Source organism: Artibeus jamaicensis, unplaced genomic scaffold (genome assembly GCF_021234435.1).
Source record: "Artibeus jamaicensis isolate MK-2021 breed Jamaican fruit bat unplaced genomic scaffold, CSHL_Jam_final scaffold_369, whole genome shotgun sequence".
NCBI lineage: Eukaryota > Metazoa > Chordata > Mammalia > Chiroptera > Phyllostomidae > Artibeus > Artibeus jamaicensis.
The window spans coordinates 39,769,807-39,787,336 of NW_026522042.1; the positions used below are offsets into that span (position 1 = coordinate 39,769,807).

At 34.4% G+C, this 17,530-nt stretch overlaps 1 protein-coding gene and 1 pseudogene across 2 annotated transcripts in view; one reads left to right on the forward strand and one right to left on the reverse strand.

Moving 5' to 3' along the window:
- Positions 1–17,530, reverse strand: part of ADAMTS6 (ADAM metallopeptidase with thrombospondin type 1 motif 6) — a 245,277-nt gene that overhangs the window by 89,346 nt on the left and 138,401 nt on the right. For both annotated transcript variants that reach the window (XR_008390127.1, XM_037150818.2), the window contains exon 12: positions 8,018–8,125. Coding sequence is in view for 1 of the 2 variants with exons in the window: in XM_037150818.2 (XP_037006713.2) it covers positions 8,018–8,125 (108 nt within the window). In the remaining variant the exon portion in view is untranslated. The remainder of the gene's footprint in view (positions 1–8,017; positions 8,126–17,530) is intronic.
- On the forward strand, positions 1,665–3,506 carry LOC119053287 (60S ribosomal protein L30-like; annotated as a pseudogene).

Genomic DNA, 17,530 nt, shown 5'->3' on the forward strand with positions numbered 1-17,530 from the left:
TCCATCAGATGTGTGGAATGTCTAGAACAGCGCTTACTTAGCATGGAGTAGATAAGCAACAAAAACTCATTGGATGAATTAATACATGAGTTCAGTTTCAGAATTCTGCATCCTGTTTTGGTTACTACATGTCAGGAAGGAACTGGAAATATTGGAGGGTAAAGAGAGTCAAATTTATCTTTGTTTCCCTGGTAGTTAGCACTCAGTAAATGTTTTAGTAGTTGTAACAACATAAAAGACTTTTTAGAGAAGTGCTAAGCAATTATCATTTGTCCATAAAAGAAAATTGGGCAAGAAGAACTCCAATTTTGGTTGGCTATATGGCAGAACATTCTGAGCCTTAACCTAATAAGTATTAAAGTAGAACATTAAGAAAGATTATGAGTTTTGACAATGAAAATTACCGTAAAAATAATCTGTCTAAAAGATGAAGCAGAGGTAGTTGGCTGAACCCAAACAATACAGTATCAACTCTGGGAGTAGGGCTGCTGATAATGTACACTTGAAAGGGACAGAATGTTCTAGCTGCCAGTTTATGACTTAATTGATGTTGAAGACCAACCAATTCTATGACAATTGTGTCAGACCTTCACCTTTATAAAAGTTACAATATTGGACCAAATAACTTCCAGTTTTACATTTTGGTTATTAGAAGTACCTATGTGTAAGAATGTCTATGCTTTTGCCTACTTTTTTTTCTATGAGAATAACTGAACAAAGTAGTATTGACCAGTCATACTGATTTGGGCTGTGTCAATGAATGACTATACTTCTAAAAACTCCAAATCTTAAAATTTGTCTACTTTTTCAAGTTGGAAATCTACCTAGCATGTTGATTTCAAATGACATTAAAGCTTGTTTTTATATTTTATAAAACCATGGAGCTGCATCTAAAGCCCAAAGGGACTTAAGCATTCATGTGATCCAAGCACTTCATTTTTCAGATGAGGAAACCAGAGCCTAAAGCAGGTTGACTTGCCCAAGGTCAGTTACTGGCAGAAAAGAAGGGGTTATCTGTCTAAAAATATACAAAAATCAGTGGAAAAAGATCTATTGGAGCCATTAAGTAATATTCTAACATATTTTATGGGACTGTATTTACTACATAAAATACAAAATAACACTAGAGACTACAAAAAAATCCATTTAGCTAGAAGTGCACACCCATGTGTCGTTTCACACCTCCTTGGGTCCTCTTACAACTGGTAGAGGAAAAAATTCACTCTCTGTGTTTTTCAGGGGCCAAAGGAATTGTGAACGCCATCAGAACACTGACAGATACAGGTTCCAAAGTATTTAGTAACATTGTTGTATGTTTCCTGGAGACTCACAAAGTGTAGGACAAGGAAAGAAGTCAAATGAGTTCTGTTGTTTTCCTTTTAAAACTTATCCTTAAGGTAAAAGCCAAATACAATACAGTAGGATTTTGTTTATAAAATGTTGCTCAATTCTTATGACTATTTAACATCTACACAGCAGTGGTATTTCATAACTAGTATGTGAAAATGTTTTAATGCATAAATTCACACTATTGATTATATGTATTCCATGCAGTTATAACATAAGAGACAATTATATGAGAAAGCTAGTCCTTCCTTTCTCACTCCCTGGCCATCTTGGAGGTTACGCTTGGTTGGGGTCTGTCCCCCACCTAAGGCAGGAAGATGGTGACTGCAAAGAAGATGAAAAAGTTGCAGGAGTTGATCAACTCTAGACTCCGGCTTGTTATGAAAAGCAGAAAATACATGCTGGGGCACAAGCAGACCCAGAAGCTGATCAGACAATGCAAAGCCAAATTGGTCATCCTTGGTCCAGCCTTGAGGAAATATGAAATAGTGTACTATGCCGTGTTGGCCAAGACTGGTGTTCATCACTATGGTGGCAATGATACCGAATGGGCACAGTATGTGGAAAATACGACAGAGTGTGCACGCTGGCTGTCACTGATACAGGTGATTCTGATGTCATTAGCAGCATGCCAGAACAGACTGGTGAAAAGCAAATCATGCAAAAGTTTTCTTTAATAAAACTGGCCAGAGCTTGGTTTAAGAAAAAAAGAAAGTTAAATAACAAAGATTAATGGGCAAAAAATAAAGCGTTTATAATAATACTTATATTCATCTACCAATTGACAAGAGACTAGTGTCTAGTTTAACAACTAACTAATAACTTGGCTTACTAGTTAACAAGTTAACAACTTCAGGCTGTGTGTAGTCTGGGTTATAAACCTGAGTTCTCATTCTAACAATACCTTTGATCTAAAGCAAGTCATTTATTTCTTTTCTTTAGTTTCCCTAACTATAAAATGGGGACTAACTTTAGTTTTCAATTTCAATATGGTTTAGATTAGGGCAACTTTAGACGTTATCTCTATGCAGACATACCTTCAGAGAGGTTAAAAACCTATCAAAGGACTTGTTTTGATTTTGCTCTCTGGCAAAATGTTCTTTTGTGTTTTGTTCAACCTCCCCCACCATGTCTTTGTAAGAATGGATCTCTTTGGAATTCTTGCTACTTCGCTCCTCTGGCAGTAGTATCTTGATGTAGCACATGATTTTAAAAGAAGAAATTTATTTCACTTAATAGTAACTGCTTGAAGAAATCCATCAAGGACTTCTTGGGGAGCAAGTTATTTGAGCCAATTTTCTATATGATTATATGAATCAATATATACTGATTTTAATATGTCATAAGTAATATAATTAGATTATATCAAATATAGCAACTTGAAGTATATAAATCTTATAAATTCATAAAGGTGAGAATTTTGAGTATTATATTTTCTATTTTTATCCTTTTTTTTTTGCCTGAAATTACCAAACCTTTAAAAGCTCTGTTTCCATAGGAATAGAATTTTACTTTTTTTCTTAAAAGTAGAAGAGTTAAATCTTCAGATGGGAACAAGTTTCTAATCTTTATTCTCAAAGGTTATAGCTAATGTAGTGATGTATTCTAAATATCAGTCATGTTACTTCAGCCCAAATTACCCAAGTAAATTGGATAAATTTGCCTTCTCTTTGCTAATTCAAGAGTTTAACCAGATTTAGAAAGGTGAAAAGTAAAACTATCACATTCCAAGAATAAAGTCTCAGATTATTCATTTTTGCTTTTCATATTCCCTCTAAGTAAAACAAATATATTTTTAAATGACCTAGAAAGACAATATATTCCAGCGAAGCTTTAAAAGTGTTCTTAAGAAATAATTATTAAGCAACATCTCTTGCTATTAGACCATTGAATTTTAGGATCCACATCAGGAAATTGTCTTACCAATATACATTATAAATCAACAAGTCTAACTTTGAGAATTTGTCAGAATTCCACAAAAATTTTTCAGGATGAGTATACTTTAAAAATATGCTTTAATTTTTAAATATTTAAAACATACATATTTTTTAACTAGAGTCACTCTGGGATGTGACTGTACCAGAGATCTTGTTCCATCGCCAGCTCTAGGTCCAGCCAGCATCTGGAATGAGACCTCTAAGGAAACCCTAAGATTGTAAAGGAAGTGATATTGGTGATTCAATACAAAACATTCTTCCCAAGTCAGGAAAGCTAAAAGTTGGAGCACAGCACTATTAAAAGCCTTATCTTTCCACTCTGCAGGTGTGGGAATGCTGAGGCTTATTTCAGCCCAAATTCTAAATGAGAACTTGTCATCCCATAATATTCAAATTCCTAGAGCAATTGGAAGAGCTATTCTTTTCTTTACTTCCTGTGTTTGGGACCCAGTCAAAATATGTTATATTCTACTCTGAGATCTAAGACTGCTAATGTCCTATTATATCCTGTGCTTTAGAAAGGCATATAATAACCCTACACTGATCCAGCCCTATGTATCCCATACAAAGATATTGGGAACAAATGTCATATATATGTAAGTCCAAATGCTGCACTATATCTCTAATTAGGTCTTGTAGAATCATTAAATCAATCTTCTGGCAACAAACCAAGTATTGGAAACTTTCTTTGTGGTCACCATCAGAGCTTGCAAGAACTGGGTTTTCGTTATCCTTAATATCCTGTTCAGTAACAATGCCAACACTGGTATCAAAATTTTTACAGCCTAAATCTTTGTTTACTATGTCATCAAATATGGCATCCCTTTGATGCCTGTCCAAAGTGGTGTTGCTGATGCCATGTGTAAAGAAAGTTTTTTGGCTTGAAGTTATATTGATTGATTTGTAGGGGTCTGACCCATGGACGCGCCGTACCAACCAGCGCACTGTCTGGGCTCATCAAATTTCCTCCTTTGGTTAATGCTACTGTCCCTAAGCACATCCATTCAGACCATATGGTTCTTATTCAATCTTTGAATGGCTTATTCAGGCAAACATCCAATGGCTGTAAGAGCGATGTCAGACCCCCCAGGACTCACACAAAGATCAGTTTTTAATTTTTTGGCCATATTTCTTACTCCATCTGCTAAATGTGCATGGAACAGTTCCCATACTTACATGGAACATTTGTGGAACTGCGCCCTCGGGCAGGGATCCCACGGCTTTTGCAGCCAGAGTTTGACGAGATCATTGCGGATCCAGTGCTCTGGACATGTCTATGCTATCACTTAAGCAAAACTTATCCCTCCACCATTTAAAAGAGAATTTACTCAAAAAAACTATGAGCAGCTTTGGTTTTATCCTCCTGGCTAGACAGGATGTAGGTTCTTTCTTGGTTCTTCTGATGAGAGTACTTTTGAAAATTTGAGTTAACAACAGAAGTCATGTATATTCCATTCATGTTTCTGAGGCATGCGAATTCATGCTTATACTCTCTGATGCTTGTTACTCCCAGTTAAGACAGCCTGACAAGACATTTTCTGCCCACAATCATCTAAAGTTGGCAAATAATAATAAAAAATAATGGTGATGCTCTACTAGTATACACTAGTGCCCCCCTCCGCAGAATGCCACGAACAGTGAACTCTGCGGTGTTATCGCATTCATCCTCACAACGGCTCTATGGAACATGTAGAAATAGGTTTTCCCCAACGGTAAAGTGGAGGTTCATTACTTTGCCAATTGCAACACAATCCTATATTCTTAGATCAATGTTCTGTCCACAGTGCCTTCTTATTGTGATTCCTGAGATAAGGAAATGTTGCAAGTAGATAAGTGAAAAATCTACTTAGTGTTAAAGGGTAAAATACATAGTCACCACCAATCTCAAGCTCAGTGACTCACTTTATTACTGCAACAATGAAAATGTGCTTCTTCATGAAATTTCCCATCTAAAAGTAAAGTGCAAGCAGAGGCAATACAGAGGGGCAAAGTTTTCAGTTTTGGAACTAGAAAGACCCGGGCTGACCGTCTCAGCTTTGCCATTGAATTGCTGAGTAATCTTAGGCTTTCAGGTTTTACTTTCCTCATCTGTAAAATGGAGTTAAAACAATACCCACCCCCTGGACTTTCGTCACTTAATTATTAAACAGAAAAAAATACGTGCCTGGCATAGTATAGGTACTTTAAAAATATTCATTAGCAGCATAATTGTTATTGGGATGCCAACTATTTTTAGATGGCAGGAATACAGACTGGTCACACAAAGTTGACCTAACCAACTGAAAATTCCACTTTAATTTAGTCCTTAGCTCTGTGCATGTTTTTTTTAATTTTAATTTGAGTCAAAATGCTAAACTCCAGTTTAATTTCTAAATAGATATAGCTTTACAGTGGAAATCTGCAATTTGGCAACAATAAACATTCTTTTCTTTTAACAAAAAAAATTAACTAAAATCAACAATAAAAATTCATAAAAAGATAATATGACAAATGCAGGTACTAAAGACATAAATTAAGAACTGCTCAGCTGGCATGTCTAGTCCTTTGCATTTTCTTTCTCCTTAAAAAATGTAGGTTGATCTAATTCTTTAAAAACCTGTTCTTAAATTCAAAGGTAATGACAGGAATATAGTTAGGGTCTTTTCATAGTATGCTGTCCTTTTTCTTTCTAAGAATCTACATGTGTGTGTATTCATTCATTCATTTTAAGACTTCTTAGTATCAATTCCAAAGCTGCCTACTGACCTTCCATATCTCTGGAAGAATGGCTAAAATTTTTGTTTTGTAGAATAATTTTAGATGGTGAAATCAACATATTGACTTTATGAAACTAAACTCTAACATTGTGAATATGAACTATTTCTTGGTATATCAGCTTTGCTACACTTACAAGGTTTTTAAATAGATAGTCATGGAGTCCAAGATGCTCTGTTGAAGTATGTCAGAAGTTGACAGGGTAAGGAGGCAGGCAAGGGAGTCTTTTAACCAGATCATTTCCACTGCTTATATGCATATATGAGAATTATATAGACTTTATGTGAAAAAAACTGGTTAGGTATCAAAGAGTTGACAACTAACCTAAACTGAAAATGTGAATCTTTAGAAATCAAATATATTTTTCCCATTTTACTCACTTTTTATCTGTGCTTATTCTTATTTATGCTTAAAAGAATTATATTGCCTTTCTATTTGTTTCTTTGAATTTGAATTCAATACTGTTAGCTTTAATATTATTGAGAGTATCTTTTAAATATACCTCAAAAATATCTGTAATTTTTAAGGAATATGTCATCTCTATCACATAAATGCAGACACCTATAAGATATGACATTTGAGGGCCTTGCAATTAAAGCACAAATGATAAGATACTAAGCATGTGTTTACCATGTAAATGGGTAGTGAGGTTGAACTATGTGTTCTCCATTAGCCACTACTTGTGATTTACTTATATAAGAGGGCTCTGAGATATTTAAAAGAATGAATTTTTTTATGCTGTAAGTTAAAAAATAAAGTCAAGTAAAAAGAGCCATCAGTCCTAGTGATAGTATTATTCGGAGCAAATAGAAACTGTGGCCCATAGACCAGAGTGCAAGAATAACAATCAATGGCAAATAAAGAAACAGATTCTCACTGTGACTTCCCCCCTTATAGTTGTGTATTTTTTCTAAGCACAGATTGATTTAAATTGCTACTTGTCGTTGACAAGAATTGTTGGTTCCAAGATAAACCTAGACTGTTGTTTCAAGAATGCGGTTCCTAATATTTTCTATTACTTTGGTGAAAAAAAAAGAAGGAATTTTTGGTAGTGTGTGAAGGTCTCTGTATTTTTATTGGCTACTTACATAGTCTCAAAAAAGATCCTTAATCCTTTAAAAATGACCCTATCAATTCATACGTTTAGCGTAATTTACCAACATTTCCAAACTCAGCATGGAAAAGCCATCAACATGGCACTAGGTCATGGGTTCTGAATGAAGCCGTCAGCAAGGATTAATAAACTGTGACAGCTGCCCAAAAGCTTTCATTCTTTTTATTTAAACATCAGATTGCAAACTGAAATCCAGTGTAATCTTTGCTGAAACTAGCCCAACTAACATGGAAGAAGTCAGAACTGAGAACAGATGACAGTAGTAGTTATTATTGTAAATTCAGTCCATAGCAATAAATTCTAGAATTCACATACGTAGCAGTTCCTAAAGATCTTGAGGAAGAGCATAAACTATTCCTACCTGTTTCAATAATTTCTAATAAGATTTCTGAACACTGTACTGATGAAACCAAAATGGTTTAGCTCCAATTTCTATGCTCAGTAAGTTGTTTAAAGCACTCTTCTACTACTAGCCCCTTTTCTCATACTGCAATTCAAGTGACTCTAGTTAGACTGTAGCGATCAAGTGTTTTGGGATCACATAATTTTCCTGGGAATTAGCTATCAGAAAAAAAAACAAACATATGAGTGAGCAGACTATATTTTATATATATATGATTTCTGTTGGACATTTTCTGTACAAATACAACTCATACATATACATAAAAGTGACCAAGCAAATAGTTATTTACTCTAATTTCCTAAACAGTGCATATTCACAGATAGAAAGTTATAACAATTAACTCATTAGAATAGGAATGTATTCTTTGCTTAAGTACATTTCAAATAATATGCACATCTTCCCTGTGGCTGAATAGCAACACCAAAAAAATTATCAAACAGCTGGTAAACGATGTGAGCTTACCCCCTTTTCAATATTCCCACTTTGACAGAGGGTTCCCTCAGCTGCAGGGATGCTATTGGTGACACAGCGGTTGCTTTTGCTGAGACACCAGAGCTCTCTACACACTTCCTAGGAAAGAAGGCAAAAGCAAGTTGATCAGTAGTAAAGACTGAAAATCATTTCCACTCTTCCAAAGAATATACCCACAGTCACTCAGCATTATTCATTTCTTGTGGACGCTGAATCATCAAAGGTAGGGATTTTGGAGGAGGCTCTCACGGAAGGTGGGTTACCCATTTTGCAGAACCATTTAAATGTTTGTCTTTATAATTTTCATTTCAGTGGAGAAAATATACCTTAGTTTTTAATATTGATTAAAATTTCTTAAAAGCAATGCACAGAAATTCCATTACTAGAGAAGAGTGGGGGAAAAGAATGAATACGTAAAAAGGAAATATATGTTTATTACTCTTAAGGACACACAATGAAACAAACCTACCAATTACTAATAGAGTGGTATAGGTATTTGACTTCTCAGATCTACTCTAATGTTCAAATAATGTCCATTTTAAGAAGAAAAAAGAGATCATAGACATGGGCAGAGAGTAATTTCTAAAATTCAGAGTTGCCTAAAGAACAATCTAGCAATGTTATTTACCATTCATCAATGTAGCCCACCAACTTCATGAAAGACAAGTTTGGTTTTGAGCAAATGTTGCTATTTATATGCCATTTCCATAGTTGGCATATTTTGGACATTGTTTAAAGCTGTTTTATCTTCTTTATTACAACTTCTCATTATCCTACTTCAACATGGGAAAATTACAAACATTTATTCTAAATTAGCTATATAAATTACCTTATTTTGTTCACACACTATCAGATTTTAAAATAAGCTGTTCAACATATACCCTACTGAAGTGTTTTAAATAACAGCCAAAAAAGCAGGCTTACTTTGAAGACACTCAAAATTTTCAGTTTCTCTCTACATATATATTACCAACTAGCATCATTAATGCTATTACAAGTTTTTAAGTTAAACTAGAACCACTGAATATAAAATACTTTATTGCAATAAAAATATATTAATTTGGAATGCAAAGAGGTTACAAAAAACATATTAAGAGGTTACAAAAGAAATTTATGCTCATTCCTGGATTATACTCTTGATCTTTGAGGATTTTTATTAGGCTTAAATATTAATTTAAACAGAAATAAAAGAAGACCAAACTTTACTATAGACAGAACTATACAATGAAAATTATATCACTGAAAAGTACAATATCCATAGTGTCTATTTGGTAAACATACCATTTAGACAAGTCACAGAAACTTTATTTCCAAAAGTACCTTGAAAATCTCTACCCAATCGGCAAGAATTCAAGATACTTTTTCCAAGAACTTTAATATCAAGATTTACAACAGAGCCATCTGAGAGATGGTCCTCTTACCCTTTACAGAATGGTGCACTTTGAAAAGTGGATTCCCCATTTTCATAGGATTTTATTTTTTTAGTGGTTTCTGGGGGTTCAATTTTTGTCAGGGCATTAGCTTCTCACAAATTACTGTTTAAAGTACGGGAATGAAAAATCTATGAATGGGAAATACTCCCAAGATATTAAACTAGTTTTGGAGAATGCTCAGGAGTTTTCAACTATGTTTCTAATCTAGCATATCAACTTGGATATGAAAGATTTTGATATCCCAACTAAGACTTCCAAAGATTAAAACAAAAACCTCTCTTGAAAGATAAAACCCAAGAAAATTTCATTTCATACCAAGAATGCCAGTAGTACACTTCCTGAAAGAACTTGAGAAAAATTTCACATCTTTAGAAATATCTTTCTCTAAACTGATGGATTTCAGAACATGGATGGCATATTTGCAGATATGTCAGTTACAATTGTACATGTCCATTAGTTGTTAAATAAGTAACCTAAGGTAGGTCCCAAGTTCTAATAAAGTTAAATGCATGCAAAATATCTTGCCTCTAGGGGAATGTGTATAAAAACTATCATCATAGGTAGATTAATTTCCCTTAAAAAATTACATATAAGGTGAGAGGGATTAATGATTTGCTTACCCACCCACTTAGCTCTAGGAGAATATGGTTACCTTTTACATACTCATGCTTATTTATAGAAGTTAACATATAAGAAGTTATAGAAGTTAAGATTAGTCTCATGACCTCTGTGAATTAATAAATCATTGCCTGTGCACTAGGGCAATTAATTCTCTTCTCTAACCCTACAATTCATTTTAGGAAGACTCTCTAGAAGAAATTTAGTCTTTGTGCTTGCCTTTGAGTTTAAGGAAAAAGAGAGAAGTTACCAATGGTCTCCACTAATGGAAATTTCTCTCACATGACACTAAAAGTTGCAAATGGCATCTCTAATTTCATGGGGTCAACTTCTAACCAATTAGGAAGATTGCCTAGTAAAACAAAAGCATTATTTCCCATTCACTCAAGAATATATGTTAAGCATCTACTATTAACCTCACCAGGCATTATGTTAGTGTTATTAAAAACTAACATTATCACTTAGAATTTATAGAAACCAGGAGAAGGTAGGGTATAAGCCGACATGAAACCCAATGCCATGAATTGGTACTGCTCTTTGATAAAGTTTTTAATATTCTGTGACAGAATTAGAAGAATGATGTCAATGTGTTTTTTATGAAACTAAATGTTTTATTTTAATGGACTTATTCATTAAGTGTTATTCTTTTTAAATAGACCATAAGATTTTTCAGGGTAAGGTTTGTTTGCTTATGGCAGTCTTTATAGATAGAATGTTTCCATTTGGCAAAATTATAAGTTGGCTTCCCTGTGTTGATCCACTAATTTTTGGAGAGACATTTTCTTGCCTACAGAAATCTAAAAGTTTGTGAACGATTCATTGACCAAAACTTGATAATCAATGTCTCTTTTTCTTTTTGACATACATCCTTTAGTAGTTAGTTTAGCAAAGGAACTCTTGTTCTTAGTGGTTGAAAATATACTTATTTTGCCCTCATTTTACAAATATTTTAATTGATTATAGAATTCTAGGCTGAAGGTAGTTAGTGCCTTGTTATCTGGACTTCATGGAGGTTGATCAAAAGTCACCTGTCAAATTGCTGTATCTTTATAATAAAGCCTTTCTAGTTGCTTTCATGAGTTCTGTCTTTGCTTTAGTGTAGTTTCAACATTGTATCTAAGTGTTCTTTTTATTTGTCTACTTGGGATTCATGCTTTAAGAATTTGCATCTCTTTTGGATTCTGAAAAATTATTAGTAATTGTCTCTTTTAAAATACCTCTTCCTCATTCTTTCTTCTGGAACTCCTATTCAACTTATATTGGACCTTTTCATTCAAACCACCATATCTTTAACCTTTTTCATATCTTCCATATCTTTTTCTCTTGGGGTGGTAATCTTTTTTTTTTTAAGATTTTTAAAAAGATTTTTATTCATTTATCTTTAGAGGGGAAAGGAAGGAGAGAGGAAGAGAAATATCAATGTATAGTTGCTTGTTGTGTGTCCCCTGCTGGGAACTGGCCTGCAACCCAGGCATGTGCCCTGACTGGGAATCGAACTGCAATCCCTTAGTTCGCAGGCCCACACTCAATCCACTGAACTACACCAGCCAGGGCAGGGGTGGTAATCTTTATGCTTGTTGATTTCATGGCGGATTGTTTCCTCTAATGGTTCATTATTTTGTATTCAAGCTTATCCTCAGTAAATACTGATTTTTTTGCAGCATCCTGGACCTCCTGAGTTGTAGAAGTGTAGGCTCATGAATTTGTTTCTGCTGTACACTCCAAGGTTTCACTGAATCAGTTTGCATGTTGATTTATCTTGTCAGCACATGAATGTAGACAAAGTCTTACTCTGTTCTGTGAGGCACAACCTTAGGGCTTCTGTTTCCCATGGGAGCTATTTTTCCCCATCCAGAGCAAAGGGCAAAGAAGTTTACTTGTCACTTCCATTCAGTTGTGTCTTCACAGTAGAAGTGACACTTCTAAAGCTCTAATTTTATGAACTGGTCTCAGTTCCAGTTTACTAACTCATGCCCAAGATGATCTTCTCTTATCCCAACACAGGCAACATCAGCGCACCAGCTTACCACCTGAACAGAAACTCTTCATTTCTGACACACCCTTACCTCCCTTTTTTTGGTTTTGATATATATAAGTTTTCTGCTGAAAGGTGATATAAATGCACTCTGTAAAACTCCCTGCATCCTGTAAATCATTTATGAACAACATAGGGTTTATGGAGGAAAAAAAGAGTTAGAAGAGGCCACTGAAAACCTATGCATCTCTGTAGCCAATAGACAAAAACATAGTTGAACAACAATAAAATTTAAAAATGAAAAAAAAAACCCATTTATAATACATGTTAAACATTTCGACAGTTAAATCTCTGCTGGCATTTGTTCCCAGCATCCCAAGGAGTTGCTCTTTTATAGTCTTAATACTGTGGCTTAGATTCTGAATCTAATCCTTAAAATTAAGAATTAGATTCAGAATATAGCTTCTTTTTATTGCACCTATATGTATACATCATATAGCTTTGGCATCAATGTACACAGCATCAGCATCATCATCATTATTATTTTTATTATTGGAATTTCTAAATGTAATGTCAACACTTGTATTTAGATTTTCAAAAGATACTGTACATACTCCTCAAAAATACTCCAAAAGACAAGGCATTGAAAATTTTCCTATTATTTAAAATTTTAATGTCATGTCCCAGATATTTAGTCTGTTCTATTTTTCAGATAAATATCACTGACTGCAAACATTAACAATAAAAATTATTAGCAAATATAAATCATAATAGGAATACATGTAGAAAGTGGAGTCTTCAGGTAATTGTAATTATCTAATATAAAACAATTTACCTGATATTCAAAACATAATTCTGCAAAGAACTGAACTAGAACTGAACTAGGGCTCCTCTGATCAGAATAGAATAATTGATTATTTTATAGTAAAAGGCCATTTCAAAACAATAAAAGAAATTAGAATTATCTTCTCTAATATTTCCATCCTTTTCAAGTAACTATAGCTGTTAAATGATATTATAAAGTGGGAAGAAAATCCCTTTGTTTTATCAATACTTGGAAAAACTAAAACAAGCAGTTTTCATAAGGGGGAAAGAAATATAAAAGCACAAAAACATTTTATATGTATTTTACCATTAAGGAAGTAAAATAGAATATGAAGAGAAAGTGACATCTTTATTGCTAGAAGTTTTAATTATTTATTTTTTAACAACTGTATAGATTATAAAAGTGACACAAGTTTTCTGCCCTCGAGAAATCCTAAATCCGTGCCATCCTGGGTCCTTGGCTGTGGCTACATTTCAACATTCCCTGTGTCCACATTACCCTATCAGTCACATCTCTCAACAGCTGTTTGCAATAAAGGGTCCTGGTGGCCATGAGGGCGAGCAGAGCCCGGAAGGGGTCAGGAAGGAGCATCAGTGATTAGAAAGGTTACTTATCATTGTATCACACAAAGGAAAACCGAAAACCAACAGATGGTGACCCCATGGCCTGGTTCCAGGTGTTTAGTAGCCATTTGAAGAAAGAGCATAATGTCCCCTTTTTTGGGCTTTAAATACGTTAATCCTGTTATGTGGGTAACAAGTAAGAGTGCAAGAGAGCCTAGAAAAGCAATGTGTGGGTGTGTGTGATATAAATAAACCAAAAACTCATCTAGAAATTCAGATGAAATAACTAACCATCAATTTGAAGGGGTTAAAAAATGATTAAAATATTTTTTAAAAATACCTCTAAGAAGCAAACTCAGAATGAAAACTACTGAGCTTTTAAGGATATGAGGGATTATGAATCTGTGAATTTCACTTGAAATTTAAGGGAAAATTAATTTAAATCAACTTGTCAAGTATATGTTTGATAAACATACATATTTGGACTCCAAAAGAATATTGAGGAGCTAAAAATAACCCCATGCCTTTTATTCCCTAAACCCATGTCAGACCACACTGTAGAATACTTACACCACCTTACAGTCTTCAAGCAACACAACTTTACAGTCTCTCTCAGTGCAAAATTCCAATTTTAATAACTTGACAGTGTTCCTACTACTTCACCTACAACCTTCCAGCTGTAAACATTAAGGCCACTGTGTTTTTAATGCTCTTGCTAGAGAAGGAGAACAGTTTGTTACCAGCAATCAAACTATAATAAATGTTCTAAAGTCTGAAATGGTTCTGAGGCCAAAATTTAGCTTTCTTTTCTACAGGCTACACAAACTTAATTTCTTTAATCTTCCCTTATATGTACTTCTAAGTATCTTACTGAGATTGAAGAATAAATCAAAGTGTGACCCTTATAATACCTTATATGCTCCCAAAAGTACAGATGGCTCAGATTCTTCTTATGCACTATGGGCATATCAGCTGTGCAGAAATGGTATCACGAATGACAAAGGGCAACATTTATTGAATGTCTGCCATGTGCCAGGTAAATGAAAAGCACTTTACATGCCCGTCATACCCTTTTGCTACCTGAGGTTTACAACTTGGCAGCCATTCAAGGGAAAAAGTGACTAAGTAAAAATCTACTGATGGTCACTTTGAGATCACAGGTAAGAGCTAGTGGTAACCAGCTTTTCTACTGAAAATATCCTGTCAAAAATTATTTTGTTCTGATGTGGACCATGTATTTACATCACACGTTCCCATTTATGCCTCAGAATACGTGGCCTATCAGGAAAACACTGTTCGGTTCCACATGAAAGCAAGCAGTGACAATGTGCTCACCTTCACTCTACATAACCAGTGACACACTTCATAGGTGATAATAAGTCTCCATAAATAAACAAAACTATATTGTCTATAAATTTTCTCTGGTTTAATCCTGGGTCTTAAATCCAACTGTGATGAGCACTCACCTCTCTCTTTTTTAAAAAAATTATATTTTACTGACTATGCTATTGCAGTTGTCCTGATTTTTCCCCCTTTGCCCCCTCCGCCCAGCAGTGTCCCTGAAGGCAATACCCCCACCATTGTTCACATCCATGGGTCATTTCCACACTGTACTTGACATCCTCACGGCTATTCTGTGCTACCTATTTGTACTTCTTAATCCCCCCACCTCTTCACTCATTCCTCCACGCTCTCCTCCCATCTGGCCACCATCAAAACACTCTCTGAATCTCTCTTTTTTAAAAAATATTTTAATTTATTTATTTTTAGAGAGGGGAGGGAAGGAGAGTGGGAGAGAAACATCAATGTGTGGTTGCCTCTCATGTGTCCCCTCCTGGAACCTGGCCTGCAACCCAGGCATGTGCCTTGACTGGAATCGAACTGGCGACCCTTTGCTTCACAGGCCCATGCTCAATCCACTGAGCTATACCACCCAGGGCTGAATCTTTCTTTCTAAAACTACTCCATTGAGGTATGACTGACATACAAAAAACTGTACATTTAATGTATACTACTCGGTAAGTTGGGAGATAAGTATACACCCATGAGACCATTATCACAGATGAGGTGATAAATGTCTATCACCTCCCAAAGTTTCTTCCCATCCTCTTTATCATTTTTCTGAGTATCACAACTGATAAAAATTGTCTCCTAAAGTAAAATACATCTGCTATCTTATTAACATATCTACTATATCTAATAGAAAGCCAAACTGACAGATTTAGACCTATGTCTATTTTTTTTACCTTAGTCTATGCAATCATACCGTGTAATTCTAGTTTCCCCATCTATAAACCATCTTAAAATAATTACAATTTTAATCAAAGCAGTCTGAAGTATCTCCAAAAAAAGACTATATAAATACCAGAAACTATGTATTCTTTATAAACTACTACATTACACAACAATACTACTCTGTCTATTGGGCTATACAGTTTTGTTCCTTGTATTTACAGCCACTACAGTCTCCTCACACTTTTCATAGAATTAAGGAATATCTAGAAAACATAAATGAATGTTGTGCAAGAATAATGGTAGAAAATGTCGTCCTGGAGTACAACAAAAAAGAGAAATTTGCAAGTAAATGCCCAAATGTAAATAACATGTACATTAATGAACCTATTCACATCGCATTTGGGCAAGGATTTTCATAACTACAGATGTAATCTCTGGTAATCCGGCAATGACCCAAGTGGAAGTAACGGGAAGCTGACGCTGCTGCAGGTATGGGTTGTTCGGTGGTTGGTTAGTGTCTCCCTGTCATCATTAGAGACCTGCTCATTGAAACAGGGATCACTTCTTCTGGGCCGGGCGCTTCTGCGCAGCGCTCCACTCAGGATGCTGCCCTCGGCCATGTCAATCAGGGCAGGACTCTCGCCCTCAGAGCCACTACTAAAGTTTTCCCAAGTAGTATTTAGGCTCCTTGAAAACCTTACGAGTTCACCAGACAAAACATGGTGTGGGTGTGGGTGGTATCAATGGTGTAAACACAATTTTTTTAGGAACAAGCTTAAGAAGTGGGATGAGTTTAAAAAGTCTATTATGACTCAAGAAACTTTGTTAGTAATATATATAGCACTTCATAAAAAAGTAACATAAGCATTTTCATATAATATATGAGTGTAAGGAAACCATTTTGCTGTAAATCAAATTGAAAAGATTCATAATTAAATACATGAAATTGTTTAAAATTATAAAATGTTAATGTCTTTCTGTTTTCCAATGTCATGTGATATCTATTACAAAAGTTATAAACATAACACATAGAAAAGTAGAATACAAGGAACATAAACTGAAAATATAGAATTTCTCAATTACTATTTATCTCAGTTCAAATAAACCAGTCTGAAGTAAATGAGATATACATATACAGAGATAGGATAATCAGGTCCATTTTTACTAGTTTATTAAAGAAAAAAGTACATCCATAGATACTATAAAACTGGCAATATAAATTACTTCATGTAGAGTTAAAATCCAATTTCCAATAGAAAAAGTAAGCATAAATTAATTATTTTCCTTGCTAACAAATAAATGAGAGACCATATATAAAAGTACTTAATAAAACCTATAATCTCATTTGATCATAAATTTGAACCTACTAAACTACAAATATATACAAAGACTGGGATTAAAGTTTGGCTGACTCCTTCTGAGGGAAAAAAGCAACCTAAGAAAAAAAGAAACTAAAACCATACAGAAATTAAAATAAAACACTCTTTGAAGAGAAACAAGAAAGGCCAAAGTTTTATTCAAGGCTCTAGATAGTCAGCAAGTTGCACATAATCTTCAAATCTAGTGGACAAAATGTGCTGTCAGAACTGACCATGAGTAACAATAGACTTGTTGCCCGAGGGAGATTTTAAAAATCGCTTTCCACTGAACCCAGAAGAATAACTGTGACAGTAAAGTACATACATTGTTTTGTCTTAATTGCCTGAAAACATCATTCTTATTACTTTTTAAGAAGGGATTTTAAACATTATTTGCATAAAAATAGGAACTAAGTCTTTAAACTTAATTTTACCTTTGAATATTTTTTGACAACTTATTTAAAATTCCTATTTTTCTTTCAACATGCTTATAATG